Source organism: Talpa occidentalis, unplaced genomic scaffold (genome assembly GCF_014898055.3).
Source record: "Talpa occidentalis isolate TD23 unplaced genomic scaffold, MPIMG_talOcc4v2.1 talOcc4.9, whole genome shotgun sequence".
Taxonomy (NCBI): Eukaryota; Metazoa; Chordata; class Mammalia; order Eulipotyphla; family Talpidae; genus Talpa; species Talpa occidentalis.
Genome location: NW_023605305.1, coordinates 14504324 through 14531768, shown reverse-complemented (window position 1 = coordinate 14531768; position 27445 = coordinate 14504324). Strand labels below are relative to the sequence as shown.

The 27445-nt window shown below is 55.4% G+C and overlaps 1 protein-coding gene across 1 annotated transcript in view; it reads right to left on the bottom strand.

Annotated features, from left to right (window-relative positions):
* Positions 1 to 1937: 1937 nt before the first annotated feature.
* MAN1C1 (mannosidase alpha class 1C member 1) overlaps positions 1938 to 27445 on the bottom strand; it is a 120913-nt gene continuing 95405 nt past the window's right edge. The window contains 7 exon segments of the mRNA XM_037500405.2: positions 1938 to 3832; positions 4733 to 4848; positions 5999 to 6171; positions 8453 to 8672; positions 14789 to 14904; positions 19023 to 19116; positions 21846 to 21972. Coding sequence (XP_037356302.1) covers positions 3706 to 3832; positions 4733 to 4848; positions 5999 to 6171; positions 8453 to 8672; positions 14789 to 14904; positions 19023 to 19116; positions 21846 to 21972 — 973 coding nt within the window. The 3' untranslated portion in view covers positions 1938 to 3705.

Genomic DNA, 27445 nt, shown 5'->3' with positions numbered 1-27445 from the left:
CCTGCAATGGCCTTCTTGGAGGGTGGAGTTTTAAAATACTCATTTTGCAACTTGCGCCCAGTGATAACAGAGGACAAAATGGTGGAGGGTGGGGCGGGCACCGTGAAGTGGTGGTGGTGTGGGGGGAAGCCTGGGGCCTTGGGGAGCCTTGGAGACTGCCACATGGCTGTGAGATGGAGAAACGTTCCGGGAGTTGGACAAAGGGGGATGGAAGAACAGTGAAGTATGTTTTCATAATTTCCTTACAACGCTGAGGAAAATCAAAGTACCACCTGTGAACAGTTCTGCTGTTTTTGCCTGGCAAGCAGGTAGATCCATTATTTTGATGGTAAACCTCTTGTTTTCCTGCAGGGAGCAGTTGGGGGCCTATGGCATGGGTCTTGGTGAGACTGTCAGTCAAGAGGCGGGGGGCATGTGGCTGGGGCCAATCAGAAGCTCAGTTCCTTGAAGGGAAACAGGATCTGGAAACATTTAGATTCAGCCATCCCTAGAGACTCCCCACCCCACTTTGTCCTGGCAGCCTGGATCCTGGGCCAAATCCTCTCCGTAGGTCTTCTTGAGGTTTCATCAGCCACCCCCAGCATTTCAATACAGCCGCTCCTTTGCTTAAGTTGAACAGATTTGGCTTCTATTACTCAAACCCAAACACCCAGCAATAGGGGTGAGAGTCCAGAAAGCAGGATCCCAGGCATGGTGGATTATTATGCAGCCAGGAACAGTGATGAGCTAGGTGCGGGTATGCTATGTGGAGCGCTCACAGTGCAGTCAAGTGCAAATGCATTTTAATAGAATAATAAAACAGCAGGCCTAGTAGGATGCTGTATCTGCACAATATACTCTGTATATTCATGGAAAAAGATCTAGAAGAAAACATAACAGTTGTCATTCTAGTGGGTAGGCTGGTGAGTGATTTTTCTTTCTGCTTATCTTTATTTCCTGACCTTTCTACAATGTTGTGTAATGAGTTTTTCTCTTGATTTTAAGAAATGTTTTCACTTCTCCAACAGGTTTATTATTTTTTTTAGAGGAATGGATCTTGAGGAGAAAAAACATGGGGTAGGGAGGTATGGCGTAGTTAAATACAAATGTAAGCTGTTTTGCTATTTGTTTTATAACCACAATAGAGAATGCCCTGGAAGATCGAGGTGTTACCTGAGGCAGGAGGGAGATTCCAGTCTCCGGTGCTTGGAATTTAGGCTGCGGTCCTTGTTCCTGGAGGGGTCCCTGGGTGTGGCCCAGACCCTGCTTTTAACCAAGTTTGAACAGAGGAATGACCCCCTGGCCCAGGTTCTTCCCCGCGACGTGGTGCCAGGTAGGACTGAACTTCTCGTCACTCTCCTCACTGGGCTGCTGGGGTCTCTGTCCATGATATTTCTCCAGCAACCACGGAGCACATGCCGCTGAGTCCTGTCGCGTCTCCTCCGACATATCGGTGTTTGTGATCTGGGCCTTTGCTTTGCACATGGTCCAGTGGAGCAGGGGCTGCAGCGTTCTCTTGCGGGTGAGGCTAAGCAGGGTGAGCTCCTTGGCTACGAAGCCGTTGCAGGTCTTGATATCTTTTTCTAAGGCAGGTCACCGGAGTGATGCTTGCTTGCTTGCTTCCCTCCCTCCCTCCCTCCCTCCCTCCCTCCCTCTGTCCTTCCTTCCTTTCTTTCTTCTTTCCTTTCTTCTTCTTTTTTTTTTTTTAAAGATTTATTTATTTATATAAGAGCTGGGGTACAGGCCAGATGTGCAGGAGGGTGAGAAGATTCACCAGAGACAGAGCGGGGGAGAGAACAGGCAGACTGACCGAAAACACTGCTGAGGGGAGCAGCGGGTGAGACAGGAGAGGTCTTCTGCGCCACGTGGGCATCTCCCCAGCCGGCCGGGAATCGAACCTGTGCTGCAGAGGCTGTGGACAGCTTCACAGCGCAGCGCTCAACTGCCTGTGCCTCCAGGGGAGGACCCGGACTGACCCTTTCTTAATGCCCGTCTGGAGCAGTGACTTGCTGGGTTCAGGCAGTGACTTACTCCCCAAAGGCCGGGGCCTCTGCTAGGCGCCAGCTCACTTATGCTATGACTTGTGTTTAAGATGCTGCTGGAAGCTCTAACTCTCCAGAATAGGAAAGAAGCACCTCCCAAGGCCCCAGGGCACCAGCGGCATCCCTCCTATTCTCCCAGCAACCTCGAGGGCGGGTAGAGGTTCCTCCCCCCACTGATGGAAGGGTGGCTCAGAACCATGGTGAACCCGCCAGATTCCCACAGTGGGGGTTTCCGGGGTCACCAATACTCCAGGGGGCCTTGGGTTTCCTAACAGCGCCACCTAGCATGGGGGATGGGGATGACTCAAAGCTACCCATGAAGTCAGCTGTGTGCACAAGCTGCAGGGCTGAGGGATGGGGGGAGGCGAGAGGCTCCTGAGCTCCTCGCTCTGCAGACCAGACTTAGTACCTCACCTTCTTGCAGGGAAGCAGTGATGGTCATGGGGGCAGGTGGATTTGTGGGTTCTCTTCCCACTGCTCCTTATCTTCTAGGTCTTGGCTTGAAGGTCCTCCGCTCAAAGAGGCTCTTCTTGACCCCTGAAGACAGGTCCTGGCCATCTGCACCTCAGCCCTGCAGTCAAATCCGCAGCATTTCCTGCCACTTGCAGTCACTTTACTTACCTGACCGTTAATTCTCAGGCCTGTCTCTCCCCACTTGACTGCCTGTTCCCTGAGGGCAGGGCTTGGGACCCTCATTGGCTCATTGCTGTGTCCCTGGTACCTGGTCCGGGCCCAGGCGTCTGCTGGATGAGCAACCTGCAGGAGCTGAGCTCACCTCTGGCTGTGTGACCTTCACTGCCTTCACTGGCTGTGTGACCTCAGGCAAGTTGCTGTTCCTCTCTGAGACTTTCCCAAGTCGCAACCTAAGTGCAAATATCCAACTCCATTGAAAGGTTGGCCTCACCCTTCCTGAATACATTAGAACCAATTTGAGGGAACATAATAGAAGTTGGAGTCATTTACTGAGTCATACCTTAAATCAACAGCTGGCTGGATTATTCTTTCTGATGATCACATGGCACTGTTTTTCCCCAGGAGTTGCTGATGTGCAGTGGCTCCAATCATACTTCTTATTCAATAAACTCTTTTATTGTAAGTTTATAGATTTTTCCATTACAATAATGAAAATAGCACTAGTTCTTAACACTTGAGCGTAAATCAAAGGGAAACCCCTCCTCAAATTATAAGGTAAATGACACAGAGTTGAACATGTAGTAAAGGGTGGCGAAATGCATTTAAAATATAGAAAACAGGGTCCGGATTTGTATGTGTGTGTGGTTTATCTGGAAGATACCACTTCTGAAAGCACATGATTTTGAAAACTATATTCATAATTTGCGATAAACTACAACTGCAGAGAAAAGGCAAAAATCAAGCAAAACCAAAAAATCAAGAAAAAAACATCTGAAAGAAAGTGAACCAAATACACGGGGTCATAGGCAAACCTTCGGTGCTTCGGCCCTGGAATGGCAAGTGAGCGAGTTTCATAGAAATTCTCCATAGAAAGGAATGTCTGGGCCTGGGTGACATCGCCGCGTCTCCAGTCCTGTCTCCTCACAGAGGAAAAGAAGTTGCTAGTCGGGCACATCTGCCCACGGGCTGCCTGGGATGGGGCCCGCGTTCCCAGTGCCTCTGAGAACAGTACCAGGTCCCCAAAAGGCAAGGCACCCCGCGGGGCAGGAGGTCAGAGGCGGCCCCCCGCTGTGCCGGAGCTGTCCGTGTGGTTCACCGGGAGCGGGTGGGCCTCGGTGTTGAAGACCCAGTCCTCCAGGGAGAGCACGTCATCTTCAGAGAACAGAAGATAGAGATACCTGCGCCCCAGGCAGGGGGGAAGGAAGACACACCCTGTCAGTGCCTGGGAACCAGGGCCCCGCTGGGAATGAGCCTCAGGACCTGCGGGATGGGCCTGTGGCTGAGGGCGCGGGGCCTGGGGGTGTGTGGGTGCTGAGAGCACTGAGCGCCCGCACACAGACCTGGTTCACCCTAGCTCCAGCCCTCACACCCCACCCGTTTCACTCAGGTGCATCCCCGCCTGGCCCTGGAGCGAGCACTGTGGGGCCCCGGATGGCCCAGAGTCTCCCTTCTTTTGGGCGGCCTCAGGGCTGCACGGGTCCAAACTCTCGGGCTGGTCCTCATGCGTCCCCTGGGAGGCGCTACTCTCAGGCAGCTGTGAGGGCGTTAAAAGGACAGACTCGAGGCTCCAGAACTCACTTCCCACCAGGCTTGTATGTTTGTTTTTACTGAAAGGAACAGACCCTTCCAGCCCATCCTAAAGGGTTAAAGCACAAGGGGATTGCTTTGGGGGACAGCGAGGAAGCGGGGTGTCCCACTCCACCCTAGAAGAAACCACAGCAGCAAAGCTGCAGAGGGCAAGTCAACAGCAGGGATGAATCATTACCATTCTTCAGAGAGTAATTAATAATAATAGTAGTCATTCATCACCTCGAGAACTGAATAACCCCAGGAGACGGGTTAAAGAACAGGGCTCACAGATGGCACAGCCTCACTCTCAGTGGAAACCCTCGCCCCCCCACGGCTCACCCCTGGGTGTAACCTGCTGGACACCGAGCCTGCACCCTTCCCTGAGGACAGAACCTGACTCCAGGTGAAGGCTGGACTGTGGCTCCTGCCCACCCCACCCCCACCCCACCCCACCCCCACGACACGCCGGAGTGCCCTCTGGAAAGCACCCCCGCCCAGCCCCTGCTCACTTTAGAGTCTCCGCTAGAAAGAAGGTCTGCTGCTTGTTGTCGTGGCTGGGGATGCTGCTGTACACGTCCTGGATCCCAGAGAAACCGGCTTCTGTGCGACAGTATTTCTCCAAGGCCTGAAGCAGAGGCAGGCGGCCTCAGCCTGGGGAGGTGTGAGGCCCTCCAAGACCCTGCCTGTCCTGTGGGTAGGGGCTCTCTAACAGGTAGGCCCCAACCACTCAGCTGAGGACCCCTGGAATGCACGGAAGCAGGAGGCCAAATTGTGCTTCGGGGTTCAGCTGCCAGGCCCCAGGGCCAGACTCCACAGGCCCATGGCCGAGAACAGTCCCAGCAGGTCCTTCATGGGGTGTGAGCTTCTCTTTGGCTTTGGGGAACTAGACTGGCCTGACAGACTCACCAGGGTGGCGGATGGAGGGGGCACTGGGGACGGGACCTCACACCCCAGGGACTCCCCGTGGTCCCTGGGCCAGAGGTGGTGGGCCATGGGCTGCCTGACTTTTGTATATAAATGCAGCTGTTACTTACTCAAGATGGGCAGGGCCCAGAAGCACAAAACACTTGGCCATCAAAGATCGAGAACCAGGGACTTCAGGGAAGTAGGGGACTCTGGCCAGTGAACCTGAGCAGCCTCTGTGCCCCACTGAGCATGGGTGTGTGGCCATCCCAGGGCAGTCTGTGCCTGGGAGCAGTGGAACCAAGGTGTGGGGGGAGAAGACTCAACCTCCATCAAGGAGTGTGAGGAACTTTCGGGAATCCCCACACCTGCTTTTGATATTAACCCCAAAGAGGACCATTTTCCACTTGGTGGCTGGGAATAAGAGAGCTGGGGGAGGTGGGGCGTTGGGGGTGCAGAGCCCAGAGACAGTGTGGGCTGGGATGAGGAGGGAGATGAGTTGCTGGCCTAGCAGCCGGTCTGTTTTAGGAGGAAATCTGGGGTTTGGGGTCAGAAAGCAGTGGCTACTGGTGCTCTGGACCCCGCCTGGCTGCCACCCTTTCTTTGGCCCTCTAAGTGTGCTGACATCAGGGCTAGGCCCCAAAGGCTATGTGTGCTCAGAACCCTCCTCACAAGTCCTGGGCTGTTTCTGCTCAGTTGGGAACTCTGTAAACACAACCTCGATCCTCTGCATCCTGAACATCAGCCAGATGTCGATCTGGCCTGATCTTTTTCCTGGTACATGAGCCAGGGGGCTCTGAACCCTGTGGGTCCTCAAGGGCACCCACTACACAGCCATCCCTCTACCCAGCGGCCTCCCTGGGGGCGCTCACCATCACCACTTCCCAGCCCCACTCCCTGTAGATGGGGTCGTGGGTCTGCCGCCACAGGTACATGTAGCTCTCCACCACCTCGGGGCGCAGGATGTAGTAGCTCTCGCTCAGCTGAGTGGCCACTGCCTCTCTGCCGGAGTTAAACCAGAAGGCCTCAGGCCCCAGTTTGGTATCTGTGGGAAGGAACAACCAGAGTGCTGGGGTCAGAGACCCTCCCCCTGCTTATCAGGACCCAGTGCCCCAGGAGAGATCAGGAGGCCCTGTGGCCAGCCTCAGCCAGACCCTTGAGTCCTCAAGAATTTTTCAGCTTCAGCATCTGAGAATCCATATGAACGCTCTAGCGGGTCAGCGTCTGGGGGACAGAGGCTTGGGTGGTGTCCTGACTGTGTTTTGAGAAAGCTCTGCAAGACATTACCAGAGCTCCCCGAGAGAGGGCTTCGGGTTTAAATGCCCTTGGGGAATAAAGGGCTAATAAAGGGACTGGTGGGTCCAACCCTGGGCCAAGGGATGCTGCTTTTCCGCGGGACCTTCTTTCTTAGGGCTTTTCGCACCTCCTGGGACCGGCCCTCCTGAGCCCACGGGTCAGGAGGCTGCTGAGGTGGACATGAAGGCAAGACTCGGGGAAGGTGCCCGTTGGCAGGTGGGTCTCGTCGTTGACACGGGTCTGTCCCCATGCCCATCTTCCTAGCCGCCACGCTGTCACCCCTCTGGAGCCACCGCTGTGTTTTCAAGGGCTGTGCTGGCTGCTTTATATACATTGTTCCAATCCATAAAAAATAATTTTTGGCTAAGATAGATGCGATTCTCCTTCTCTCACACATGTGGAAACTGAGACTCGGAGAGGCTCAATAATTTGCCCAAGGCAGCACAGCAAGTTGTGGCTGAGCAGGGATGTGACCCTCATCTTACTCTCTGGGTGCAAAATTTAGGGCAGATCTTCCTCACTTGCATGCCTACATGTTCTGTCTGGGCCAGTTGAGGGGCCAGCTCTGGTCTTGATATGCACCCCCCTGGCTCCCCGAATAGGGCTCAGGCTCCCAGGAGGCCCTGTGTTGCCTTTCCTTGAGAGACAGGAGCTGGAGTTTTGGGAGACAGCCTATCCTTTCAAGGAGGGCTTCATGGAAGAGGAATCGGCTAAACCCTGGCCTCTCCCACCTTCTCAAAGGGTGCAGGCACTCCCACCATCAGAGAGCCCTCCTCTGCCAAGCTGCTACCAGGGTGAGGGCAGCGCGAGCGCGGCGGCCCCACAGCCCGGCTGGCTGCCTGGGACAATATGCTCTATTAAGCGGACTGTCTTTTATGGTCTGGGCTGATTGTCCCAGACAAATAGCGAGCTTTTTATTATTCCTGAGATTTCCTGTTTGTTTATGGCGCTGGCAGAGAGAGCTTTCAGGGGAATTGAAGACCAGTTTTAGGACCGTTGCAAATCACTGGCTTCCTGAAAACAGCTCCAGGAGGCCTGCATTCAACGGGGCGGCCACAGGCGCGGTCCCCACGGATGCGGACGGGCACCTCGCCTGCTGTTGGCGGAAGGTGGAAGACGGCTGGCAAAGTGCTTTCTGTGGGGCCCCACCCCCACCCAAGAAATGCATGAGAAAACAGAGGCCGCCCTACTGGTGAGGCAGAGTGGTACTTGAGCCAGGATTTCTGCTGTAGATCTTGAGTTCTCGCCTCCAACCAAGACCGAGCCCACAACTCAGAGGAGCAGGCACCCCTAGGGCTACAGGGGGGCTGGTGATTTTTCCAGAAGATGCTGTTTGGAGAGGTGGCATCAGAGGCCTGGCTTCCAGCGCTGGCTGAGCTACTCGGAGGGCAGTAACTTCGGCTAAGTCACTTTCCCACTCTGGGCCGGCTCACTCTCCCGGGGTGTGACGGGGAGGGGGCTGGAGTTCTTTCAGGGACCTCCGACTCCAGCAGGGGGCGGTTTGTGACCAGTGCTGGCATGGGTGATCAGAAGCTTGCAAGCTTTCTGGGGGTCTTGGATCAAGGAGTGTGATAAACAGGATAGTTCCAGGAGCTGGTGAGACACCCTGGACGGAGGAGAGGCAGAGGTACATTCAGGGTAGGTGCCCCGGGAGTAAGGGTCCGTAGGGCTCGGGAAGTCAGGGTCTCTGCTCAGGGGCTGGAGAACCCTCTGCTCTGTGCCCCTCATGTGGGACCTTGCTCAAGTCTCCGCTGAGCCTCAGTTTCCTCATCTGTGGTGGAAGGTTCCGTGATGATGTGTTGAGGGCCTGGCACATGCAAAGTGCTCATTATGTCAGGACTGATTTCCCTTGAATTCAAGGTGCAATCTCAGTGCATAGAAGATACGACCCACCTTTAAATTCCACATCCCTTTAAGGTGAGACTCCCTAAGACCACGCGTTTCCTCCAGTCACTGCCGCGCTGCTGGCCTTTCCAGCTCCCTGGAGTCTAGTCCCAGTCTCTCCTGCTGCCCCTTCCCTTGGGGGTTACCTGAGCGGGTGTAGGATTCGTGGCATGTCTTGGTGATCTGGGCTGCCAGCTCTCGGTAGTGGGCCCTCTTTTCTTCCTTGGCGTCGTCAGCGCCGAGGGAGATCATGCCCCCCGAGAAACAGGCCAAGTGCCCCATCTTGTGGTCCAGAATCCCCCCTCGCCACTCAGCGATGTAGGTCAGCCCCCCCGGAGAGACATTCAGCAAGTGGGTCTCTATTGCCTGGGAGTAAGGGGAGAAATGGGCAGGGAGAAGAGGCAGGGAGGGTAGAGAATGGGGTGGGGAGAGGAAGGGAAATGAATGTCCTGGAGACAGCAGCCAACGCAGCTCAGCGAGTCCCTCCCAGGCACAGGAGGCCCAGTGACCTCACTGGGGCAGGCCCTGCTGCGGCTGGCGGGGGAGGGGAGGTCTGCTGCTTGCTCAGCCAGGCCTGGTGTACCCTGGGCACCTAGACACAGGCAGGGCAAGCCCCCAGGGTACGTTTTCATAGAGCGTTTTATATCTATATCCAAAAGAATTTTTTTTAATCTTAAAAAAGTATCTTCCATTATATCATCGGTTAGAAATCTTTTTTTATAACTTTTTTTAAAGATTTATTTATTTATGCACAGAAGAGCTGGGGTACAGGCCAGAGTGCGGGAGGCAGGGTGAGAGGATTCACCAGAGACAGAGCGGGGAGCAGAACAGGCAGACTGACGAAGTACACTGCTGAGGGAGCAGCGGGCGAGACAGGAGAGGTCTGCTGGGCCGTGTGGGACCCTCGTCGGGCGGCCCGAATCAAATTGGCGCCACAGAGGCTGCAGACAGCTTCACAGCACTGCGCTCAACTGCCTGCGCCACCAGGGGAGGCCCGGTTAGAAATCTTAACCTATAGCCCAGGTGGCCTGTGAATGGGATTCTGGGGGTTCAGAGCACCCCTAACGCTGCATGTGATCTTCTGTGTCTGTGCATTCTCAGGGGAAGAAGGTCCATCTATTTTATCTCATCCTCAGAAAGGAGGCGCAGATGGAGAGCTGCTCCCTAAGACCCCAGTCCCAGCTTTCTCACTCAGCGCCCACAAGCCAGGCACGTGGGCTGCTGTGCCCTCCACAGACAAGGGGTGAGTAGCTGGTCCCAGGTCACCCAGCCACACCTGGACTGGGACAAGGACCCCCAGGCACCCAAACACGGCCCTCGCCATTACCCACTGGCTGCTCCTTTCGGTGGCAAGGGGCTCTGAGACCCCCTGCTCCCTCAGGATGCTGTGGAGAGAGTTGGGATGCTCGGGAGGTCCAGCCCTGGGGTTGGGGTCCCTGGGGCCCTGGCCAGACCTGTGCTTTACTCCTGCCCTCCAGTCTGTTCAGGGCCCTCTGCATTCTGTACGTAACAGACCACACCGAGTCTCCTGTCTGCTTAATACCTTCTGTGGCTTCAGGGCACCCTCTGGTGCAAGCCCAGCAGGGCCTCTGGACTCCCTGACCTGGACCTGCGATTCAAGCTGATGCCATGGACATGGCTCCCGGCACAGACTCGCTGGGTTCCAGCTCCACCCAGACCAGCTCCAAGCGGTGTGACAATGGGCAGTTTGTCCATGTTCTCTCCATGCCTCGGTTTCTCCCCGCTTCAATGCGGTAGAGCACAAACCACTCAAAGCGTGTGGGCAAGACACGAGCTGCCCTGCAGAGCTCAGCACCCGCACTTCCCAGGCCAGGGACGGTCCACAGTTAATGCTGCAGATGATTCCTCTCTGGTCTGTCCCTGCTCCTCCTCCTCACGCAGGCCCGTCACACAACTCTCTCCTCCCCATGTCGAATACTCTGTGAGCACCTCTAGGTCAGGGGACACAGCCCCTGAGAACACGCCTGGACGCTGCCTCCAGGAGCTCCCCTTAGGGGGCAGACTTCCCAGCAAAGCCAAATGCACAGGACATACAGTCTGATCAGCATTTTGAATGAAACACATTGAGGGCATGGACAGGAAGAGGCTGGGGAGGGAACCTGCTTTGCAAAATGAGGTCGAGAAGGTCGCCACCTGTCTGTTACAGCTGCGCTTTCTCCACCCCCAGGGCTCCGCCTGCCCCAGATTTGCCCTGTGCTCAGCCAGGCTCCTGGAGGAGGCCCCCTCCTCGGAGAGGACACCCCAACCTAAACTCACCATCCTGCTGTCTTTCTCCAGTGCTGCTCCCTCCTCACGAATGCCTGTGGGAGCTAGTTCCTGTCATGCCTGTCTCTCTCCCAGCGCCCAGGGCCATGTGACAGCGGAAGTCAGCGCCGATTCCCGGCTGGGCACACGGAAGAAGCTAAAACAACGTGTACTCCTTGACGGCTTTTTTCCTGTTTGCTCTCCTGCCAAGCCTGGGCTGTGGGCTGGCTGCGGGACCCTCACTGAGCAGCAGATAGGGGAGCTCTGGTGCCAGGCCTGCCAGGGCACCTGTGCCACATGGGAGGAGCCTCGAGGAGGCCTGGAGAGCCGCCGGCCGGCCATGGGGCTGGGGCTGTTGTAAGCTGGGCCCGGCTCCTGGGCAGAGCTGGGTCCACGGCGGCTCTTCTGCATGACTATGTGTGCAGGTGCAGGGAGGGGTGGTTGGCTAGTCCCAGGAACAACCCCGGTTCATTACCCACTGTCAACACTTGGCAGAGAGCACAGGCATGGCTGGGGAGGTCCTGCGCAGTCTCATGCTGTAGCTTGAAATCTGCACCTTCAAGACCATGTGCCTTAGGTTATTCCCATTTGGGCTTAACCTCAAGCTAAATAATTGTGCAAAACAGGGAATTACAGACCAGTCTCTCTTTGCAGAAACAATTGAGACAAGCAGATGCAAAGACCAAAAACCAAGGCTTTCTAAAACCCTGAGCAAAATACAAGTCAGCACTGGCTGCCGACTGATTTAAGGGCTTAAATCATAGCCAGAGATAAACAGAGCTGAGCGGGGAGTCAGAGGCCTGGGTGTGAATCCCAGTCGTGCAATTTGAGGGGTGGGGGGCCTCGGCATATGATTCCAACTTTTTGGAAGACTCCCTTTCCGTATCTGTAAACTGGGATTCATTCTGGGATGTCTGGGAGGCTCTTCAAAGACTTTGGCTCCGCATGGCCCAGTGCTGTCCCCCTTGTGCCCTGGAGACCATCTGCACACTCTTCAGGGGACTTTGATCCTCCTGCGACTGGTGCTATAAGTAGAAGCAGCAGCTGGATCTGGAATCACTCGACCTGAGTCAGCACCCTGGCCCCCCGCGACACTCGTGACTGTGTCCTTGGGTCTTACTGAGCCTCACTTTCATCATCTGTGAGAGGGGGGCCTGCTGCAGGACACAGGCCTGCTGCAGGACACAGTGACAGGTAGTCCCCCATTCTTACTGCTTGGGACTCTGTGTCCGCTAGTCTGTCACCCCTGCTCCCCCAACAGTGGACTAACCTGCACACTGAACCCCCAGGCAGCTGTCAAGGCTACTGCTGTGTCCCCACCCCAGAGATTCAGATGTAGCCTTTTTGGGGTGCAGCCCAGGCTTCAGGATTTACAGCTCCCTAGGTGATTTTTTATATGCCTGCAATGCTGAGAACTACCAGAACATTCTTCAAAGCCCCAAACTTGCCAGAGGCCAAGCCTTTACCCAGGGTCAGAGACACTCCAGGCTCTTCAGAGGGGAGATCAAATGCTGGGAGCCGAGTTGAGTTCTCTCCTGTTCAATCAAGTGCTTTCCATAAGCTCCCAGTTTCTTAAATAATTCATGGCCATTTCTTCCCTTGAAGCCTCAACTACAGTGTGCCCTGAGGGCAGGGAACCAGGCTGCTGTTAACTTTGTGTTTACTCTGCAAGGAGGCAGAAAGGAGGAAAGGGCCTCCTGGGCAGCCCTCCCCGGCCACTGGCTGAATGCCAGCCTCTGCCAGAGACACTGGCTGGCTGCAGCGAAGCTTAGCCAAGGCTTGGGGTGGCGGAGCCAGACTGAACAGGGACTGGAGTCCTCAGAGCTGTTTCTGCTTCATGACAGATCTTGGTGCCAGAGAACTGGGCAGGGAAAACATACTTGGGCCACAGCTTAAAACATCTATGTTTCTGGAGGCCTGATTCATTGTGCTTCCCTTAAACACTGCCATTCCTGGCCAGAGTCATGTGCTCATAGACATCATTCTTCCATGCATCCATCCACCCATCATTGCATCCATCCTCCATGCATCCATCCATCCATCATTCCATCTGTCATCCATTCATCCATCCATCATCCATCCATCCATCATTCCATCTGTCATCCATTCATCCATCATCCATCCATCAATCTTCTATCCATCATCCATCCCTCTATCATCCATCCATCCCTCCCTCCATCATCCATCCATCCATCAATCATCCATCCATCATCCATTCATCCCTCCATCATCCATCCCTCCATCATCCATCCATCCATCAATCATCCATCCATCATCCATTCATCCCTCCATTATCCCTCCATCATCCATCCATCATCCATCCCTCCATCATCCATCCCTCCATCATCCATCCATCCATCATCCATCCATCCATCCATCCATCCATCATCCATCCCTCCATCATCCATCCATCCCTCCATCCCTCCATCATCCATTCATCCATCAATCATCTATCCATCATCCATTCATCCCTCCATTATCCCTCCATCATCCATTCATCCCTCCATCATCCATTCATCATCCATCCCTCCATCATCCATCCATCCACCCATCCCACTGCCCACACCCATTCATGCATAGCTGCTCACACATTCATCTACCCACCCACCCACCCATCTATGCATCCTCCTGTCCATCCACCCACCCACCTCACTATCAGCTTGTACCCAGCCATGCCTTCCTTTTTTCCTACTTTCTCCCTTTTTTCTACCTTCCTCCCTCCTTCTCCCTTCCAGCATTCATGCATTTATTTTCAATGTGATCACTAGATGCCTCCTATAATCCAGGAGCTGTTTTAGAATCAAGGCACACAGGGTTAATGAGTAGACAAGATCCTTGCTCCTACATTGCTCACATTCTATTTGGGGAGGACAGAGACTGAACAAGTAAACAAACATGTGCACATGATAATTTTAGATGCTGCTGAAGGTGAAGAAGAGAATAAGTTTGGGGTATGTGACAGAGAGGCTGGGAAAGGCTAATTTCAGTGACATTTGAGTTGACTAATAAGTGGGGCACAGACATTTGAAAGGTATTCTACGGAGAGGGAAGAACACGTAAAAAACCCTGCGGTCAGAATGAGTCTGTGGGTCCGAGGGAGTCTGGCCCAGAACTGAGAGAGCAAAGGGAGAGACCTGGGCAACTGGCAGGCCTGGATCATGTGGGACCTAGAGGGCAAGACCTCAAGCAGGCGAAGGCACTGGTTCGAGGTCTCATGGGAAGCTGCAGTCCATCTGCTCAGAACCCATGTCTGTGCTTCAGTTGATGTGTCCAAGCCCAGAGAACACCTGGGCAGGGGCCTGGTGAGGTAGCCAGGTCTGCAACCTAAAGTTCTGGCTTATTCCAAGTGCTCAGGGGAGCAGGTGAGGGGACGGGCATGCCTTTCCAGCTCTTCTGGCTGCTATGTGGAAAACTGACTCATAGGGTTGGGTCGGGGACCCGCAAGATGTCTTTTAGGGTACACAGGTGTTAGCTTAGACCAAGGTGGCATCAGAGTAGATCCAACCTGCTCAGGTTACTTTTGGGGGACACTGAAACCCAGAGCCTGCCTGGAGCCATTGATTTGTTGGGTTCTATGGGTGAACCCTGGGATTCCATAACTCCCTTCCCAATAGCTCGGGTTACCTGAATGCCCCTTCTGTCCTAAAGTCTCCCCTCTTTGGAGGGACTCATCTCAGTCTACCATTCCTCGCTATTCCCTGCTCTGACGAGGTAATGCTGGGTTGACTGCAGCTCCAGCTCTGCCAGTTTTGTGCTGTGTGGCACTGAGTAAGTGCCTTCCCCTCTCCGAGCCTTGGTTTCCAAAAGAGAAGAAGCAGAACTGGATGCTCCACTGAGGGAGGCCCCTCCCAGCGTGGGTGTGCTGATGGTCTTGCTTTGGCTGCCTCGCCAGGCCCCTGCCTGGGTACATTCTGGGCTCAGACACACCAACTGCAGCACAGCCACTGGTTCCAAACAGACTGGCTGCAGCTTCCCGTGAGGCCTCGAGTCAGTGCCTTCACCTCCTTTACCTTGGTTATGCTGTAAAACCTGGATGCTAACTCAGCCCTAAATTCAAGCTGTTGGAGAAGTCACCAGTCAGGGCGTGTGCAGCGATGGCCAGGGAAGGGAAGGGACTGCCAGCCGGCTCTCCGTGGGGACAGCAGCACTTGGGACCTGTCAGGAGCCCATGGGGAAGACCAACTGCCCACGAAGAAGTTAAGCCGGCGCCGACTTACCTCCAAGGCTTCGTAGTACATATCTTTAGCCTCCATATCTGTCTTGGCCGACATCAGCCAGGATTTGATCAAATATTCATAAAAACTGTCCCCGAGTCCTCCAATAGAGACGTGGTCTGTGAGGAGAAAGAGGACAGGGTGGTTGTCTCCCTGTGATGGGCCTGCTGGGGTCTGACAGCTTGCTGGCCGCTGGCCCAGGAGCCTCTGGTGGGCGGGCAGGCGGGGAGCGGGAGTTTCATCAGCAGCCTCCACACCCTCACAGGGAGGACCAGGGCAGTCTTGAGCTTGAATGCCCTGTGCCAGGGTGCCCGGCCACCCTGGCACCATAAATCCCTCAGCTTCCGCAGGCTGAGGACGGCAGGGCTGCTGGTTATTAACAGTAAATGAGTTGCATTTCTTTAAAAAGATAATCTGGTGGCAGGGGGTTCAGAGATTTTTATTACCCAGTGACAAACATGGTAATTAATGCTGGGCAGGTTCATAAAAGGCCACAGAAAGGAGGAAGGAGAGGCTTAATTCAGTCGTCAGAGCCCAGAATCGCCTGGAAAACGGAGTATAAATTTAGCAAACTGGGATAAATGGAGTTCAAAGAAGCAGGGGGAGGGAAAAATTGCATTTGAAGGCCCCTTCTCGGGCCACACACACACAGTGTGGCCCCACGGGGCAGGGCCTCAGGCTGGGGCTGGATGAGGAGGGGTCTCTGCCCAGGGCAGTCCCGGGAGCAAGGGGTGGGCAGCTAGAGGGGCGCACAGAAGCCAGACACGGCAAATACTTCCTCACGTGCTTTAAAAATTAACAAGGAACACAAAGGCACTTAATAGATGTAACAAAGAGCAAACTTCAGCTCCCTGTTATGATTCATTTAGGAACAGAGACAGGGAGAGGGAGGTCAGAGGAGGAGGCAGGGTTGGGGCTGCCCTTCTGCAGAAAGGGGGGCCAGAAAGAGAGAAGGGGAGAGGGAAATGGCTGAGGAAAGGGAGCGAGAATCTGTCAATCGTTACCAGTTGTCAAGCGCCACTGTGGGCTGAGAGCCTGCCTCTGTTATTTATAACAATCTCCCCAAGTACCCCGGAAGGTGAACATGTCAATCCCACTTCCCAGATGGGAAAACTGAGTGAGCAAACAGCTCGTGCAGGGCCGTCGAGCTGGCTGAGTCCTCACGTTGTGACGCTTCACACAACCAGGGATGAAAGCAAAGATGGACAGAGGAAGAAAGGGGGACAGAGGGGAACCAAGAATCAGGGGGGAGAGACAGATGGGGACCAGGAAAGGGGCCTGAGAGAAGACCATGTGGTAAGCTAGCACCCCCAGCTTCCCCCAGGCCCCTCCCTAAACAAATCCTGGCCCAGCAAAGGTTTGGGGAGAGAACCGGCTCTTGGAACAGACCAGACAGAGTGTGGGCAGAGTCAGGGGGTCAGCGGGGGCCGGACCTGGCTGTGTGAAGAGGGAGGAAAGACCCCGCGTGCTCGGCCCCCCTCCTCCTGGGTGGAGGGCACAGCTTGGTTGAGCGCAAAGGGAGGGCAGGGGTGTGCCGGACCTAGCACGTCTCTGGCATGTCCACGGCTGGTGCAGGGGTGGGAGGGGAGGGGATGTGCCCGCTCACGGTGGAGGGGGGAGGCTGGAGGGCAGACTGGGTCAGGCTCCATGGAGTGTTCTCCTACAGCTCAGAGCCCACAGAGGGGCCCTGGCACGCAGGCCTGCAGCTGGGCACCGTCACCTCTACACTCACGTCCTGCCCTGGCCAGGCTTCCCCGCTGTTCCCTCGGCCTTGCAGCCGAGTTCTCAGAAGGGCCTTCTTCCTCAGTGCTCTGCTAAGTTGGCTACAGCCTTGCCCCATAGGTGCCGCGGGGGAGAAGGTGAAACAGGCACGTGCAGCATCTGGCCAGCGCCCCTCCCCAGGGTCTTGTGCCTCCTTATTGGCACCTGGTGCTCCAGTGCTGAGCTCTAAGCGTGTGTGCGGCCTGCCCCACCCCCGCGTCGGGCTCTGTGCAGGGAGTGGCTGTGTATGATTTACATTTTATACCAGGACCTGCACGGCACCTAGAGACGCCCAGAACGTCCTGAGCCAGCGAGAGGAAGGCTTGAGCTGTATTGGGAAGGGCCCTGAATACCAGGCCAGCTAGTCTGGACTTCATGTGACTGTAGAGTGTGTGTGCGTGGGGGGCATGGCCAGTCCTGTCGAGGGCGTCACTTGGCAGGTGTGTGCAGGAGGGGGACCCCAGGTCACCAGGAATTCCACGAGGGTTTGAGACATGACACCCTCTTGGGGAAAGTGTCGAGTCCCTCAGGAGCCTCAATTAAAGTGGGTGATTCTCATTTGAGGTCCCACTACTTTGTAGCATGTGTGCATGTATGTGCACGAGTGTGCGTGTGCATGTGCATGTGTGTGTGTCCTCCCCACACCGGGGAGAAGGAGTAGGAGTCAGAAGAGGTGGATCTGCTGTTAACTCAGGTCGCGTCCCCCTCTGGGCCTCAGTCTCCTGCTCCATCAGCTGCAAGGAGGGAGCACATGTTGGTCCCATGGGCCCTAGAACAGCACTGGGTCCTGCTGCTTTCTGCCCCCTCAACATTCTCACCATCCTCATCCTGGCAGAGGGACGGCGGCCGACAGCCTGCGAACTGCCCGCGGGAAGTGGGAAGTGAGCCTGGAGCTCCGAGAGGCTGCCAGTTGGGCTGACAGCACTCGCTTTTCTATACCCACTGGGAGACTCTGGCCTCGCCATGTCCCTCCTACTGAGGAGAGTGGGACTCAGGCCGTGGACGCAGAGGACAAGCCACCCCAAGGGTTGGCAGCTCCCTGAGCTCTGGTGACTCTGCTTGGTCGCTCTCATCTGCACTTGGTGCCAGCCAGAGCCTGTGGACTTATCCTGGGTATGGGTCCCAGTGGCAGGAGGGTTCTGCCTCCCTCCTCTGGTGCCCTGAGCTCAGGCAAGAGCAAGGCCTAGGGGACTAGACTGCAGCCCAATTCACCCTCCTTTCTAAGCTGCAATTTCTGTGGTTGCAAATGGGTTAAACACAGAAAATAATGTGAAGACACAGCTTATGCCAGTTGGTAATGTTATCGTCCGCTGGAAAAACACACAATCACCAAGAATCCCCGTGAAAAACAGAGAAAACCTGAGCTGACCCCAGGCCCCAAAGCCAGGGAGGAGGTGGGCAGGCGCCCAGACGAGCAGGGCTTTATAACCTTCCCTCCTCTCAGACTCATATTTTATTAATATGAAACAATTTTCCATATGTGACTGCCTCTGCCCAGACCTGCGACCGGTACAGCCTGAGAAGAAAATTATGCTTCTCGGTGGGGGGCTCCCCTGTAATTTGCCAAGGGAGCTGCTCAGGCTGGGAAGCCACACCCCTCCCTTTCTTTATGGCTTTTGCTGCATTGTCCTAGAGCAGCAGGGCCAGCGGCAGAGCAGTCCATCTCCACCCCGTCAGGCCTGGCAATTAAAAGCAGGAACAGTCACTGCCGTCTCTTCCTGTGGTCATAATCTATAATTCAAGCCTTCATTTTCTCCCCACACTTTTGGATTTGGCTAAAAATACTTTGCATTTCTATAAGCGGTTTTTGCAGGTCACTTGGGAGTGAGATCAGCACTGGGGAAAATTCCTGGGTGGAGTTCTCTGGGTCTCGTGGACGTGTGGCTCACGAGGCTGGGGGGTCGGAAGGACAAGTCTGTTTCTCGGCAGCATCCTGTTTCGGTGGGTGGGGGTGGGGGCTGTGAATGAGGGCTCACGGGTGACCATCAACCATCTGGTTGAGGACAGGCCTCTAAGTGAACAGCAGGCCATCCTGGGACTAGCCTTGTAGGTGTCAGACACCAGCAGGGGTATGTGATTTTTTTATACTGTGCACTAGGCTCTGCTTAAGATTGAAAAAATGCTGGAGGTGAGAACCAGTGCAAAGGGGCTGGGAGAGGAAACGAGACCTTTCCTGGAGCCAGTTTCCGTGTCAACGGTTCTATCCAGGGAGGCCTTGGTGGGCCTGAGGGGGATGAGGGCTGCAGCCAGGATGGCGGCTGGAGGGGCCGTGGGGGCAGCCTGGGCAGGGCTTCACTGGATGGCGGCTGCCAGCAGACGCCGCGGCGACTTCATCATGAAAACCCCCCGCAGTGCCTGGCTGGGGGCAGCCTCCAGGAGCACCAAGCGGAGCCTGCATGTGGCTCTGCTGAAGGTCACTCGCCGCTGGCTGAGTGCAGGGAGGGCTGGGAGGCTGGCAGGGCGCCTCTGTACTCACGCTGCATCCAGTTCCCGCTCACAGGGCTGAGGAAGTTGGGGTAGAGGCCGAATGGCTTGTCGATCTTCCTGAGGACCTTTCGGATGTTCCTGACCTGACAAGAGATGGACACCAGGGGCACTTTAGTTTCCTGAAGAAGCCTGCTCCCCGCCCACGGAGGATGGGGGAGAACATTCCAGAGCGGAGGGAAGGGCGATGGCATTGCCACCAGCAGGTTCCAGCCGGAGGCGGGAGGTGGCTGTGCCCCTGTGCACACCGCAGGTCTGGCATCTCACCACCTCTGCCCCGCCCACCCTCACCTCACCCCTTCCTTGCTGCATGTCATTTTGAGGGTGGGTCTTTTTAGGAGGGGGGTTCATACATATATCACCAGGTGTCAGGTAAAACTGCCCTTTTAATAGACGAGAAATGGAATACTGGCAATTTCATATGGTTCAACCTAGCGTGTTTTATCGGATCCTATAGGAACATTCCAGAGGCGAGGCCTGGGCTCCGCAGACTCCCGCCCTAATAGGCATCTCAAGAGACTAGTAACAACAACTACTATTGCTGCATAGCTATTGACATCTCTCAGTTCCTCCAAGCCAAACCAGTGACGTACGGTATCTCTAATTCTCCTAACATTTTACAGGGATTATTTCAGATCGACAGAAGAGAAGCCTACATCTCAGAGAGGTTTGGTGACCTGCCCGTGGTCATCCAGTGGGTAAGCAGCAGGGCCAGGACTGGAGTCAGGACTGTGCGACTTCATGCTGCAGCCCCGAAGGCCAACACGGATCACATCAGTGGGGACCGGGAGCTGCGAATAGCAGAGGCCACCCCAGGCTGCAGCCAGAAGCAGCTGGATTTGCAATCCTTGGGGCTTCAGGGGGTGAGAAGCGGATTTAGGAAGTGTTTACCCATCAGGGTCTGTTCTCTGTCAGTACACAAAATCCTCCCACGACTGAATCCCGGGGCAAGAAAGGCCCTCAGGGACGGTGCTGTATCAAGCTCAGAGATTTATCTGCGCTGGGAGGAGCGGAGAGCGCCTTTTAGCTGCAGACCTTCTTTCAGGGACAGCACTTCGCTTTGCCACATCAGATTTCATATCCATTTATGTTAACGGAGTCCATTATGGGGGACAGGAATGTGCTTGTACCTGAGTTATTCTCTGCTGTCCTGGTGGTGAGCAGTGAAGCAGGCTAAATTAGCTCCCCTGCAGGGTGCGGGCGCTTCTGGAATTTGGGCCAATTTGTTGACTGCCAATAATCGCCTCTGCGGGAGGCATGATTGGGGCATGAAAATAGCTGGAGAATGTAAATGTAGAGAGAGACAGAGAGACGGATGGACTCCAGAGAAACGTCTGAAGCCTGCTGCTCACTCTGGCCTTGCAGGAGTCCTGGGTTTCAGACCAGAAGTCATGTGTCACTGACCTGCCGAATGGCCCAGGACCAGGACCAGTGCTTGCCTCTCTAGATCTTAGTTTCTGCCTGTAAAATGGGAGTAACAGAAAGACCGACCTCTGAGGTTTGTTGAGAGTGCATCCAGCACTTAGTAGTTGCTCAGGCGTTAGGAGTCAGCATCTCCAGACTACCCAGGAGCCTAAAGTGAACTCTGTCCAGTGAGACAAAGGCAGTTTTACCTGGCCATCCTGAGCCAGCCAGTCTTCTAGAGAAGTTTGTCTCAAGAGCAATGGAGTCGGGAGGCTGGGGTGGGGGTGGGGGAGAGCTTCCAAGGTTGGAGAGGCAGGCAGAGCCCCCTCAGTATAAGGCAGCAGCTTTGGAAGGCCTGCTGGGCAGGCTGCTAAGGGCGGCAGCGAGCCTCGGGCCACTAGAGTGATCAGGGAGTGCAAGCTCTTCCTGAGCTTCTTTAGAACATGGGGTGGATCCCCACACTGAGGAGGCAGTGGTCCTCAGCTGGGCAGCAAAAAAGCACATGCTTATTAAAAATGTAGGTTCCTGGGCTCGGGGTGATATGCAGAAATCTGTGCCAGGTGATGCTTCGAGGCCGCGGACTGACCTGAGACGGGGAGCCACTGGGAATCCATGATCTCCACTCTAACAGCCAACATTCTTGGGGAGAGTTTGGGGAGGGGGGAGGGAAGGCTTCAGGAGTGGGGACCTCAAAGGGTCCTTCCAGAGGTCTTGGAGGGCAGGCCTGCATCTCCTGAGGCTGGCTGGGGAAGGGGTGATGGCTGGTGGGGCCTGAGTGTCTCAGGCTTCGACCTGTGGAGACACTTCTGGACACGGGGCTCCTGGGCCTGTATCATGGAGGAGCCACTCCTGCTGAGAGTCTCTACGGACAGCTGTCGGGATGGATGGTGGCCTTGATGCCATCACTCCTACCCTGTGGCCTTAGCCAGCCCAGTAACAGCCAGGGGAACAGACGCGAGCCTCTGCCGGTGAGTGAACTAGCTCTGCCAGCACTGACAGCAAGAGCTAAGGGACATCTGGAAAGGAAAGGCAGGCAGATCTCCCACAGATAAGTGAAATGCCTCCGGAAAGGGGACTTGGGCACCGAGTAGCCAATTCCTGCCTCTCGAGCTGGGCCCCAGATCTCAGCTGCCCTTTCTCAAGACCTCACACGTGTTGTGCCACGAGCTGACGTGACCTGGCGGGGTCATCCCTGCGGCAGCCCTGCCTCCTTGCCTGCCTCTGTTGACTCTCAATTACCCCTGGCATGCACCTTCCCTGCCAGCTGGCAAAGGGTACAAGTTGCACCCACAAGTGACTATTTGCTCTACCAGCCGGGGTTCCAAGCCTCCTGGGTCGCCACCCACCCTCCTGCTGGTCTCGCTGTGTGCAAACCCTCCTGTGGGGAGAAGAGGGAGCAGGTGAGACTTGCCTTTTCAGCGAAGATCTGGTTGCCAGAGAGTTCAGTGAGGTGTAAGAACTCCAAGTGCAGGGACCCAAACTCCGCCAGGATGCTGCTGCTCCCTGCCATGGCCCAGCCCCAGCTCCTGTTGGAGCCGCTGAAAAGACAGAAGCAGCCTCCTTACTCCTGCTGCAGGGCCGCTCCCCTGCCAGGAGTAACAGCCACCATGTTGTGCGTGTGGGAGCTGCTACTACGTTCCAGGCGTGTACGAGGGCTCACCCTAGAACTTTTGCTCACCCCTCTGGGGGTCAGTATGATCAGAGCCCCCTTCTGCTGATGGGATCAGAGGTCAGTGAGAGGCGGCGACTGGCTGCAGGTCACTGGCCCCTGTCTGACTTGCAGCATTCTTTGTTTCGATCACCAAGCACCTCCTGTACAGCTGCGAGCCCCGAGCTGGCCCGTGTGCTGTGCTGAATTTAAGGGTGGGATTGATCATGCTGTCAGGCCCACAAAGGCCCCCACAGAATCTATTTCCTCCCTCTGGCTGAGGATCACCCAGGCGCTCACAATCGATGGTCCTGCATGTGGAGGTGAACCCGAGCTGTGGGGGGTCTCCACTAGGACAGGTGGAAAGCAGGTACCCCACTTGGCCCTTCCCCTTGCCCCACACCCTTCCCCTTGCCCCACACCACCAGTGATGCCCAAGGACACACAATGACCCCCCACCTGGAATTTCATGGACCCACCGCTGATGGGCAGGCAGCCCTGGTCTGACCACACCCCGGAGCTGCGGGACCCTGGGTAGCCTGAGGTTAGGAATAAGAGCAGCCAAGGTCTCCTCACCTGCTAACTCATGAACACAATAGAGGACGTCAAGTTCGGGACACCAGCAGGTCTGCCAGCAACCACTTCCATGTACTGGGTGTTCCTTACTATGTGCAGAAGCAGGTTAATCCTGCCATGCGCCCATTTTACAAGGCAGGAAACAAGGCCCAGGGCAGTGACAACACCCCATCACCCCCCCAAGATCACACAGGGAGAGGACCTGCTGGGATTCCAAGCTGGTCTGCTGCCAGGGCTTGTCCTAGCCACGTGCAGCCTGCCTCTTTGCATTACACAATAATAGCAAGGACACGGCCTTTCTAGTGCTTCCCTTGAAATCTCCCTGGGGTGTGTAGCCGGGAGGCACGGGTTCAAGCTTGTCAGCTGAGAGGCTGTGGGCAAACCACGTCCTTTTTGTGCACCTTAGTTCCTGTATCCATCAAACGGGGTAAGGATGTAATGTCTCAGCCTCCAGAATGGGGGGTCCCTTGGGCAAGCTGCTTCCTCTCCCTGTGCCTCAGTCACCTTGTATGTAGCAAGATGGCTTTTAGGATAACCAGGGGGACAGGGGTCAACCTCCCCCTGCAGGGAGGTTACAGGGGCTGGGGTGGGGCCAGAGTAAGGAGGAGTGAATGTCCCCCCACCCCCAACCAAAGGGGCTCTATGGTGTAGTTAGCAGGGGGCAAGCTGTGGGCACTGGCCCTGCGGGGTGTCTGGGGCGCCCTCTCTGCTTCCTTGCTCAGATAATGCTGGTTCTCAGGGAACCAGTCTTTGTCCTACTGTCTCCCAGGGACAAGACCTAGGATGGCAGGCACGGGGGAGAGGCCACAGTTGGCCACCTGCGGGCCATAGCTTTTTCCGGGGTCGGGCTTGGTCTTCCCCAAAGCTGCCCTTCTCCTCTCAAACTCCATTCTTGGGCCTGACTGTGGTTTCTGGGAAAGACTCATCACTCTCCTAGTTTCCAGAAGCAGCTGGAGGACCCGAGTTCTGGGGTCTTTGAGGGCAGAGCGCATCAATAAACAGAGAGATGAGCACTGGCCGTTTCTTCCTGTCTCCACTTCCTTGGGAATCACCTACGTTGGGGCAGGGGGCTGGGGAGAGGGGTGGCCAGAGGGGAAACTTAGCTCCTGGATGAGAAATAAAACAGCTCTGTTTGCTGAGCTGCTCCAGTACACCGGGCACTGGGGCAAACTGTTTGAATCATTATTTTATTTAAAGGATCATTAATCCCAATATGCAAAGGAGGAAAGTGAGGATCAGAGAGTGAAGCGAGTTGTTGCTTCACCCAGCCTGGAAGGGGTGAGAGCTGCATGCTCAGAGGGCACTTCCCTAAGGGGTGTCCCACCAGCCCCAGCCGCCCCTCCTGCATCCAGAGGGGAGGGGAGCTGCCCCTCTCTGTCTCCTTCTCCCCCTAGGCCAGGAGAGACTTCTCTCCAGCTTGTGATCCCAGTGGGAGCCAACAGTACCCACCAAGGGTTTCCTGAATAATTGATGCTTTCTGCCCTCACAGGGAAATTCAAAGGGAAAAAGCCACCAGTCACCCCACTGTCTTTTGTTCTTGTTCTCTCTACATGAACCGCTCCTGTCACTCCTCTAATGCTCACCCTCCCAGGTGGGTATCCCACGGGGGAGCTGCCCTGGCAGCCGGGGAGCCAGTCCTGGACAGAGGTGGGTGGCTGGCTAGGCGCCTTCCCGCCCTCCTCCTGGCTCCAGTGCTGGCTTCCCTGGCTGGGGGACCCCTGGCAGGTTGGTTAATTTTTTAAAAAAGATTTATTTATTTATGCATACAAGAACTGGGGTACAGGCCAGAGGTGCGGGCGGGGGGCGGTGAGAGGATTCACTAGAGACAGAGTGGGGAGTAGAACAGGCAGATCTACTGAAATACACTGCTGAGGGTGGGAGCGGGTGAGACAGGAGAGGTCTGCTGCACCATGTGGGTATCTCCCTGGCTGGGATCAAACTCAGGCTGCAGTGGCTGGCAATAGCTTGAGAGCGCTGAGACTTTAACCCCTGCAGCACCAGGGAGGCCCAGGTTGGTTAATTTTTCTAGAACTCAGTTTCCTCATCTGTTAAATGATATTACCCACAGATGTTGAAATTACTGTGAGGTATAAATTATACATGCAATTACTATCATTTTTATCACTGTGTAATTATGCACATGTAAATTATATATCTTTGTTAGAGTTATTAAGTTCCTCCTATGTGCCAGGCAGCTGTGATATCTTATTTTACTGTCACAAACAATGTCAGGTAGATACTATGACCCTTATTTCACAGCTCAGAATACACAAGTTCAGAAAGGAGGAGACACTTTTCCAAGGTCACACAGAAAGTGATAAGAGTTGTAGACCTGAATCCAGATCCCGGGTCCCTTGGGCCCCAAATACATCTGCTCTGGTAGCATCCAGAGACCACAGACCCGCAATGAACAGGCTAATGGAAACTGCCTTCCACTCCCTTCCAGCCTTTTAAGGCTGCAATGGCCCAGCAGCTTTGTGCTTTTCTCTGGGCTTGAGGGGCTGCTCCACAGTGTCCCTCCCTGGTGAGGCTGGAGCTTCTGTGTGCGTGTGTACCTAAACGTATACTCCTGTGTATGCAGTAATCATTAGCTGTAGAGTCAGACAAACCTGGATTCTAATTCTTACTTTACTTTGCTGCTGTGTGACCTTGGGTAACTTACTTCACCTCTCTGAGCCTCACTGGTAGAATGCGGTTCATGAGGTTGAAAAGAGAGAACAGTGTCATGCTCACATTGTGCCAGGCACACAGCAAAGGGTCAGTAAGCGTTAGCAGTGATTAAGACATGTGTATGGGTGTGTGGCAGGGATGTGGTCTATAATCCCACACCTGTGTACTGGAGCAGAGCTGTGACGAGGCTGGTCTGTGGGGCTGAGCCTTTGTGCTTGAATGGCAGCATCAGGGTGCATGTGATGGATTCAAGGGCTGAGGTCGCTGGCCATTGCCACTGTCCCAGGGTCCCTGCGGGTCACAGGTCACTGCTCCTCCTGCCTCTGCCTCCCCTCACAGTCTCTGCCTGCACAGACACATCTCCCGTCAGGGAGAGGGAGCAGCCTTCACTCCCTTGAAGGTCCTGGGGCACAGCCTGGCTCTCTGCTCTCCCTGCTGGGCTCATGGTCGCCCTTCCCCTCACAACTGCCTACAGTGAGCTCTGCCTGGAGCAGCGGGGCAGAGCGGCCTGACTCCTCCCACCAGGAGGTGCTCTCCAAACAGTGAATTCAGTACTCCCCGGGCCCATGCATCCCTGACATTCTCCCCTGGTGGAACAGGGAGGCATTTTTAGCAATAGATTCTCTTACCCAGAAAATGAAAGGAAATATGCATATGCATACATATGTATACAGCTCTGGCAGCATGCACCAGCCTAAAAATAAACGTGCTTTCTTAACCAGAAATGCCAGTCTATGTGGGATCGAGTCTGGGCTCTGAGGGACACAGGTAAGCCAGGTGATCAGCTCGTGGCTTGCGGGGATTGGGCAGCCAGTGCCAGGCAGAGAGGAGCAGGGACACCTGGCTAAGGTCTGGTCTCAGGCCCTGGATGGTGCGGTCTGGGAAGCTGGACCTGGGAGAGGGAGCCAGAAAGACAGCGTGTTCGTGTCTGCTCTGTGGAAGCTGGGCGTGCGTCTCTAGGACCAGCATTTAGAAGGAATCTGAGCAGAAAGCGGAGGGCCCAGCTCTTAGGAGCAGCTCCAGCACTGAGCACAGCGTTCCAGCGGCCTGAGATTTCAGTGCGCTCACACCCCAGGCATGCTTTGTGAGCACAGACGACACTGTCGAGATGTCAGGGAGGACCGTCTGGCCATCTTTTCTTCCTTGCCAGGCCCAAAAAGGGGTGGAGAAGCAAGAGAGGCTGACATAAGGACAGCGGGAGAGCTGTGGGCCCTGCCTCCCCATCTCCAGCATCTTCCTTCCCTCCCAGGCAGTGACTGAGGCTACTGTAGATTGAGAGCCCCGAAAAAAGTCACCACTTTAGGAGACAGCTAGGGGTTGCAGGAGGGCCCGAGGGAGCGCTGGGTGCCTGAGGACAGGGCCACATCCCCAGGGGTCATGTTCGGGCAGCAGGGATGCCGGCTGAAGGGGTGGTTAAGCCTCCGTCAGTAACAAACAGGTTTAAGCCTCAGCCCAAAACCTTGGGCAAGTCACTTCATCTCTCGGTCTTTTTGAGAACACAGGGGATCATATAAGCGTCTGTGGACCTAGGATGGCTGTGAGGAGGGTATCTGGTGAGGTAATGTCCAGGAACAGCACAGGCCAGGCCAGTGTGAAGCCCGCTCCCTGGTAGGCAGAGCCATCATTATTACTCATCTTTCCTCCCGCACTCAGGGCTCAGCACGCTCATTTGTCAAAGGAGCAGAGACCTGGCTGTGATCTGCCCTCAAGGAGCCCCCGGCGGGTGGGGCACCAGAGGGAAGCAGACAGAGTGTCTGGAGGCCAGAAAGCCGAAGACTCTTCCACCTGGATGGGAAAGGTGGCATTTGAGCTGGACTTTGATGGCCCGGGAAGCTGGGGGACACAGCAACCAGGGCAAGAGGGGACAAGACAGTGGGGCCCATATGGGGTGTGCAGGAGCAAGATTCATGCTCCTTGGGGAGCTAAAGCTAGCTGGGTCAGTTCTCTTGGCTTTGACTTACCCCTTTTCTGCCCCCCAGCTCCCATGGGTCTCAGTTGCCATCTCTGGAAAATGAGTGGATATGAAGACATTCCCACCCCCAGGAGAGAGAGGCAGTCAGGCACGTGTGTGGGTGCAGGTAAGCACCCCAAGGACTTTGGAGCTGGATTAAACTGTC